Raw genomic sequence first — 8,244 nt, forward strand, 5'->3', positions numbered from 1 at the left:
GACTCAGAGGGAGTATTCATGAGTGCATGGGGGGGCTGCTGTTTCCATCTCACTCCAGCAGTACCTTCACCTTTGTGGAAGCATAATTTGGTAGAAGAATTCTTGAGAAGGTGGGGGGAAGCATCTGCTCCTGATTTATTCTGTCTTTCTCCAAAGAACTCAAGTTGGCAGGTCTGGCTCCCTGTTCCCCTATTTATCTTCCCAACGACCCTGTGAGATAGGTTAGTTGGAGACAGAGACTGGCCCAAGGTCATCTGGTAAAAGTGTGGTCAGCAGGGCCCAATCACCATTTCTCTGACCAGATACAAACTTCAACCATTAGCTACAATCAGTACAACCCAGGAACAAGAGACACACAGAAACACCACTTACTCAATCAGGCACCACTTTCCAGCAGGCTATACACGCCCACATTGCTACATTCACACACACACACATTTGCGATCCCATCCCGTGCATAAAATGTCATGGCGTACTAAAGGAAACTTCCTATTTATGACATTCTGAAATGCTTCCCCACTCCAAGGCCCTGGTTAAGTGTACCCTCCCCCACCCAGGGAATAAGCACTGCTTATTGCAGTGTCTAAATTTAGACATAGGAACTCTTCCTCTCCTAAAACATATCCTTTCCTGAGCAGGGCAGGGATGTTGGACCTACCGTGGGGGCTATTTCTGGTCAAAAGGAGGAGACTAACCAGGCCTGTATACGTTTGGTGCTGGATAGTAAGCATCTGCTCCTGATTTATTCTGTCTTTCTCCAAAGAGCTCAGGTTGGCAGGCCTGGCTCTCTGTTCCCCTATTTATCTTCACAACAACCCTGTGAGGTAGGTTAGTCAGAGACAGAGAGAGACTGACCCAAGGTCATCTGGTTGGTAAAATGTGGATTTGAACCTAGGTGCCCCAGGCCCTAGCCCAACACTTTAACCATCAGACCTCGCTGTTGTATTAATAATGAACAGGGGAGAGGAGGACCCAACTCCTCACTGGAGGTAGTGGAGGCCTGGGGTCTGCTAATTCTGACCTGGATGATGAGTAACCATGGCATTGTTTAGAAAAGTGGTGGTTTCTGAAGGATTTCAGGATTTCAAAGTCGCTGGTATTTTGCTTTAGCAAATGGACCACTCGGTGGCTATTTTGACGGTGCTTCTACTTCTATGTAACTCTTTTAGTTTGGGTAGAAATATTCCTGGGATGTTTTGACCAAAAACCAAAAATGCATTATCATTTAAGTATAAGTCTTAGGCACGTTAGAAAAATGGCTGACGGTCATGAAAATCCAGTATGGGCCACCAGAGTTGTGGGCCACCATCTGTGCCAGTTCTGGATGCTACTGGCTACATAGCAGTCATGTACCTGAACCGTACTGAAGTAGCCAACGCCATGCCTCTTCTGTGTCACCCTCCAGTAAGGATGTTGGGTTCACCGTCCCCTTCGGTTGCTGCTTCACAGCAGAACCCTGTTACCCTGTTATGCTGCCTCACAAGTCACCACTGATCCTGAGTTGGGCCTATGTTCAGCCATATTAGGGTTTCCCTCTAGCTGAAATACTAGAAGACCCCTACGGGACTGAATGTTCTGAATGGACAATCAAGGTAAAAAAGAAAATTGCCCAAATAGGCATCGACCTGGACTCCCTGCTTCTGTCCAGCGAGAGTTATATCCTAAGTCTAATAAAACAAAGACTAGCCGATCACGAGTTCCAGCGCAAATTTCCTTTAACGCCGCCAACTTGCTCGCCTCAATACTTTGGACTTCCACCTAATTTCCATTTAAACTACCTGGACCGTCTTGACAATCCTAAGCTCAGGAAAGTCTTTATGCAAGATAGGACTAATTCATTGCCTTCAGCGATCCTCCGTGGCAGATTCCTGAAAACACCTTACGCTGAAAGAGTCTGCAGATGTGGCACAGGATGTCCTGACTCCCTGTCTCATATTCTTTTGGACTGCCATCTTTATGATTCCCCAAGAGGAAACCTCATAAAACCTATAGTTTTGAACTTCTCCTCAAATAATACAAAAATACTTTACAAACTATTAGCTGCTAAGGATCCTGAGATAACCGAAAATGTGGCAAAATTTCTGACGATAGTAGTCAACCAATGGAAATCTAGTCGAAAGTAGAATCACAACATTAAGGAATGATTTATATTAATTTTATTTTACTCTAACTTTTATCCTTTTATATAATGCAGATTGCACTATGCCAAAAAAGGTATTTGAAATCTGAACTAACTGAAATAATTAGAAACCACCAATGGTTTTCTTGTTTGTTTATCAAAACGTTTACATCCTGCCTTTCCTCTTGGTTCAAGGCATCTGACAATAATTCTCCTCGCTTCTCCGTTAAATGGATAGTGATGTTATTTTTTTATAGTTAAGTTTGGTCCTCAGCAGTGAAGGCCTCCAAACTGAGATGGTTCCTCCTCCCAGTGGAGATTCCAGAAGCTTCTGGAAGTCCTGCCTCCTGTACTGGATGGAAGGAGTCACCCATCCAAGGATGTACTCCTCTTCCCCAGCAGAAAGATTCCTCACGGGCAAGCCTAAAGGTCCTGTTTCTCATTGCTTTTTCTTCAGGTTGCGCTTGCTCCCTACCAGCACTTAGAGGAAGATATGAACAGCCTCAGGCAGGTTCTGGAGATGAAGAATCAACTAATCCATCAACAGGAAAAAAGGATCTTAGATCTAGAAAAGCTGGTGAGTTCTGTGGGGTTTGGCTTGTTGAGAAAACAATAGAGAAGGTAGGTAGGAAAGTGACTCAAGAGCTTGTAAAACCATCATTGGCAACAATACGGTTGCCAGGTCCCTCATCGCCACCGGCGGGAGGTTTTTTGGACGGAGCCTGAGCAGGGCAGGGTTTGGGGAGGGACATCAATACCATAGAGTCCAGTTGCCAAAGCGGACATTTTGTCCAGGTGAACTGATCTCTGTTGGCTGGAAATCTGCAGGATGTCTCTACATCTTGGTTCTCTTCATGAAGCAAGAGTTGTTTCTAAGTTAGGACTAGTAATTGTTCAGCTGTTAGTCTGGTGAACCCCCAGTGAGCTCCCTAATATTTACACCATTGGGTCCAAGCAATCACTTCTGTTGAGATGAATGGGAGGGACTTTTGTTATGGAAGATCCTCTCCTTTCCTGTATGTTGTCTGCTGCTGCTCTAAGTGTAACCTGACCTCTCCTCTTGCAGGCTGAAAAGAACTTAATACTGGAAGAAAAAATCCAGGTGCTTCAGCAGCAAAACGAAGACCTGAGAGTCAGGATCGATCAGAACACTGTAGTGACAAGGTCAGCTTGAGTCTTTTCTCCTGAGCTTTAGCGTTGTAAACATAAAAGCCTAGTTTTAATTCAGATCCTTTTTCATGGTGACATGAGCGGTGTTTCTTTATAGGTGCATGGAATTATATGATGGTAATTAATTCTGAGTTACTAGATCATTATCTCAGCCTTCTTCCCAGGAGTCATGGGTGAGGTACATGGTGACCCCTCCCCCCATCTGATCCTCACAACGGTTCTGTGAGGTAAGTCAGGCTTAGGGACAGTTGCTCTAGGTCACCTAGTGTGCTTCATGCCAGAGCGACTGAGAGACTGACCTCTGACCTGGGATGAGCATATCTTTGAAATTTTCTATAAATGCGTGAAGTGGCTATAGTTAGCCACTATTCATCAAACTCAGCCCCCACTGCAATAGAAGGTCCATAATACTGCTCTCCCTGACATAACTGTCATATGGATGACTGAGATAATGTGTGTGGAGTGCATTGAACACTTCCAATGCAAGTCTGAAAATTTTTACTCAGAAGTAAATTGCCCTGAGTACAATGTATCCTAGTCCCAGGTCCTTGTTCTTAGGATAGCAGCCACCAGTCTCTGTGTTGATCCTGTGCTCCGTACTCAGGTTCCTCTGTGAACATTATTCCTTGCTTGGAGCATTCAGTACTTATCCAATTGTCAAAGATTGGTGTTGACTTTTATTTCATGAGCAAGGGGGAAGACCCTGACCTGGATGGCCCATGCTAGACTGATCTTGTCAGATCTCGGAAGCTAAGCAGGGGTCGGCCCTGGTTAGTACTTGGATGGGAGACCACCACAGAAGTCCAAGGTCGCTAATCAGAACCAGACAGTGGCAAACCACCTCTGTTCATCTTTTCCCTTGAAAACCCTATAGGGTTTCCATAAGTCTGCTACGACTTGAAGGCACTTTTCACCTTTGTGGGGAGTACAACTAATAAATGCAGATGCGTATTTCAAATTACACCACTTTGAGCGGGGTGAATTTTAGGGTTGCCAACCTCCAGGTAATAGCTGGAGATCTCCTGCTATTACAGCTGATAGAGATCTGTTCCCCTGGAGAAAATGGTCGCTTTGGCAATTGGACTCTATGGCATTGAAGTCCCTCCCCTCCCCAAACCCCACCCTCCTCAGTCTCCGCCCAAAAAACCTCCCACCGGTAGCAAAGAGGGACCTGGCAACCCTAAGGAATTTCCATTCTGTTAGCCCAATATATGAGCGCAGAAATCCTATATAAACTCAGTTTTCAAGACCTCCCACCACCTCCATATTGGCAGAGCTTGGCTCATTGTCCCATTGCACCATTATTTTTTCCCTTCTTTTCCTTGACAAAAAAGCATCCATTCTGGCTTCTTTCCAATATATGGGCAGTTTTCCCTGTCTCATATTTTTTGCTTGCTTAAAAGCTATCGCTGCTGTAACCTGAATGTTTCCTCTGCTGGCTTCAGCATCAGATGACACAGCAAAAAAAGCCCCACAATCCTCCCCACAATCCGTATGTGGGAGGGTGATGAAGTAATAATTGGAGGACAACTGTATTGTTTGTTTGCCAAAGCAAATAATCTTTGAGAAGGTGGTGGCATTATTAAGACGCGTGGGTCAGCCATGACACAGCCCCAATTGAAATTCCTCATGGAAGTGGCAGTAAATTGGCCGTCTCATTCCTAGTTCTCATCCTCCAGCATACTAATGATTGATTATTGCCTCTGCAGAGAAGATGCTGTTTGTCCAACTTTTGAAACATTCAGCATCATCCTTTGTAGCATACACATTCTGTAGGGTAAAACTTAGTTTGAGTTCATAGACCCCCTTCTCATGGAATTAATGGCTTTGACCTTTCTGGCCTAAAGTGTTAAGAAATGCTTCTGCTTATATTGGCTAAAGGCTGGTTGACACATGCATCAGTTGCCTTCTCTACACAGCTGATAGAGATCAGTTCACCTGGAGAAAATGGCTGCTTTGGCCATTGAAGTCCCTCCCCTCCCCAAACCCCACCCTCCTCAGGCTCTGTCCCAAAAACCTCCCACCGGTGGCAGAGAGGGACCTGGCAACCCTAACTGCTGCATGTGAGGAGTTTGCTCCAACATGGGGCAAATCACCCCTGGGGCCATTTTGGCTTGGGAAAATAGTGTGGGAGGAGGTAAGAGGCCATCCTGTCCTCAGACCACAGTTCTGAGCCAAATCTGGACCCTGCAGACTTTTAAAAAACCATTCCCCACAGTTTTAAACAAGTAGTTCGCATGGTGTGGCAGTTAGCTGAAATTTCTGGATTGTTTTCAAAGGCCCATTAAGTGCATTTGAGAAATCCTGAAGGTGACCAGATGATGATGACAGAAACTGTTGCAGTGAGAAAGGGCAGAACATGCATGTGTAAACTCACCCTAAGGTTCGTGGCACAAGATCAAGAAAAGCTTTCCAGACTGTGTTACCAAAGATGACCTGTCTTACATCACGTTTTAATTGCAATAATATAATATGAACAGCAGGAACTTCGACATTGATGGTGGGGGGAAGGGGAAGAGCACGGTCTAAACGACCTTTTGGACGAAGCCAGTGAGCGGAAGGTAGGATCCAAAATATACAAGTACGCTGATTTCAGAACAATGGGTTGGAGCCAATCCGTTTTTTTCTGTTGGTGGAAAAGGGAGGATGAAGGTTTAATCTGGCCGCAAAAAAAGGCAGTGCTGGGGATCATGTGAACTGCATGGCCTTATGGTATGGTGGCTGCAATAAGAAGATATGGTCAAGATTAAGTGAAAAAGTTGGTTGGATCTAAATCAGTATGTTTGCAAAATAATCACAGTGGTATGATGCAAATTGCAAAAGTCCAGTAGAGCTTAGACTTGACAATACCTCGTTTCCCTTTTGCAGACAGTTGTCAGAAGAAAACGCTAATCTCCAAGAACATGTTGAGAAAGAAACTGAGGAAAAAAAGAGGCTCAGCCGAACGAATGAAGAACTGCTGTGGAAGCTGCAGACGGCAGAACCTCAGAGCCCCGTGAAACTGTCTCCTACGTCTCCGACCCGGATTTACCGCTCTTCGTCCGGACCGCCCACCCCTGTAAAAGTCAGCACCGTGCTGAGATGACAGGCTTACAGAGCTCTTCAAGATGACGTCTGTGACAAATCCTAGTCTACTGAATGTTGTCATCCGAGGACGTATTAATCGTAGTTATAAGTAGATCTCCGGGGTCTGTTGTTATACCAGCATGCTCTCTAGCTGTGCAGCTGTATACTTCTAGGCAGTATACTCTTGTGGTCCCGGTGTCAGAAGCCCCTAGGATCAGCCCCTGGACCCCACGAAATAGCATATCCGGTGTAGTCTGATGTGTGAAGGCCTCTGCCAGGGTTAGAGCCAAATGCAAAGAAAAGCTGTCACTACTTATTGTTCAGACCGAATGAACTTTTCGCTGCAGTATTTCAGGTTAATTGCAAGTTCAAGTTTGGAATAGCTGTGATTGTGTGTGCACCCTGGACAGTACTTGCTTCCGTGTGTGGAACATGAAACACATGGAACGAGCGCATAACACACTTCTTTACATGTAGCTGAAGCAGCTCCGAATTGCATTTTTTTATGAATGGATTCTACAAAAGTGCTGATCTATTTTCATGACCGTCAGCCATTTTTCTAACTTGTGCCTAAGTCTTATACTGAAATGATAGTGCATTTTTGGTTTTTGGGTCGAAGCTTCCCAGGAATATTTCTACCCAAACTAAAAGAGTTACACAGAAGTAGAAGTACCTTCAAAATGGCCACTGAGTGGTCCATTTGCTAAAGCAAAACACCAGCGACTTTGAAATCCTGAAATCATTAACTGCCTTCAGAAACCACCACTTTTCTAAACAATGCCATGGTTACTCATCATCCAGGTCAGAATTAGAACTGTTGTAAGTACTGAATAGGCTAGCAATCTTGAGATTTTTACCTAGACCCTTGTTTTATTTATCAAGATTGCTCTACTTATTAGCCTTATTGTGGCTATTTTTAAACTTTCTGAACGGATAGTAAGGCAATATGTGTAAAAATCATTGTACAAATTTATAAAACCAGTCCACCCACTGAATTTTTTTTTTTTTTTTGCTGTGACCATGGAGCATAGGCGGAAAGGGTTAACCTATAGTTTTGTGAGCATGCTCACTTTACTTCGAAATGGAAGGGCTGGATGTTTACACCCCCATTTTGCTCTCCTTCGATGTAACAAAGCATGTTTTTTTTTCCCAATGATGAAATCGGCTCATCCTTATCTGCAGTATGAGCCTAATAGCCCCAGCAACCCAAGTGATCACTCGGGAAGCAATATTGTTAGGGCCACCAATGAGGAGGCCCTGTGCAATCCAAGTGTCCCAGAGTCCTTGCTGGGGGCAGAGGGAGTGTTGCTGGGGAGGGTGACTTCCGTGTTGTGTGCTGGACTGCATCCTATCCAACCTTGTAAAGGATCCTGGAGCTCAGCTCGGAGCTCAAGATGCACCATTACAGAACTTTTGTTTGGTTTTTGGCCATTATACATTCAATCTCTGCCTTGGAAACAAAGACGCGACCTGCTATACCCTATATAGCTGCCACTGCACTGATACCCAGGGCGAAAGGTTAAGTAGCAGCAGGTACCACATAGAACATGGGGCTGATAGACAGTATGCTGGACCCCTCCGCCCCGGAGAGTAGTGTAGAGGTTAATATAGTGTTAGACCTTGAGAAGGTTCTTAAATATGAGCTAGACAATGAGACCACAGCTAACAAATACCCCTTATTGTCTTTGATGTGATAGAAGGTGGGTGCCAGCATTTGTGTCAGATTTGTTAGACTTAGACCGTGAAAGAGTTGATCCTAGTGTTGGACGCTTGTAGCGCATGAATCCTCTGAGCCAAAATGCCAAAATTGTTTTTTATAGATATCTATGTGATACTTTTGAGTCGCAGCTGATCACCGGGGCTCAACCCTTTGCATAGTACACAGTCCT

The 8,244-nt window shown here is 44.7% G+C and overlaps 1 protein-coding gene across 1 annotated transcript in view; it reads left to right on the top strand.

The window, feature by feature from the left end:
- MTUS2 (microtubule associated scaffold protein 2) overlaps positions 1-6,377 on the top strand; it is a 200,520-nt gene extending 194,143 nt beyond the window's left edge. Inside the window, exons 12-14 of the mRNA XM_056858098.1 lie at positions 2,577-2,696; positions 3,186-3,283; positions 6,158-6,377. Coding sequence (XP_056714076.1) covers positions 2,577-2,696; positions 3,186-3,283; positions 6,158-6,374 — 435 coding nt within the window. The 3' untranslated portion in view covers positions 6,375-6,377. The remainder of the gene's footprint in view (positions 1-2,576; positions 2,697-3,185; positions 3,284-6,157) is intronic.
- The last annotated feature ends 1,867 nt before the right edge of the window (positions 6,378-8,244 follow it).

Source organism: Euleptes europaea, chromosome 12 (assembly GCF_029931775.1).
Source record: "Euleptes europaea isolate rEulEur1 chromosome 12, rEulEur1.hap1, whole genome shotgun sequence".
Classification (NCBI taxonomy): Eukaryota; Metazoa; Chordata; class Lepidosauria; order Squamata; family Sphaerodactylidae; genus Euleptes; species Euleptes europaea.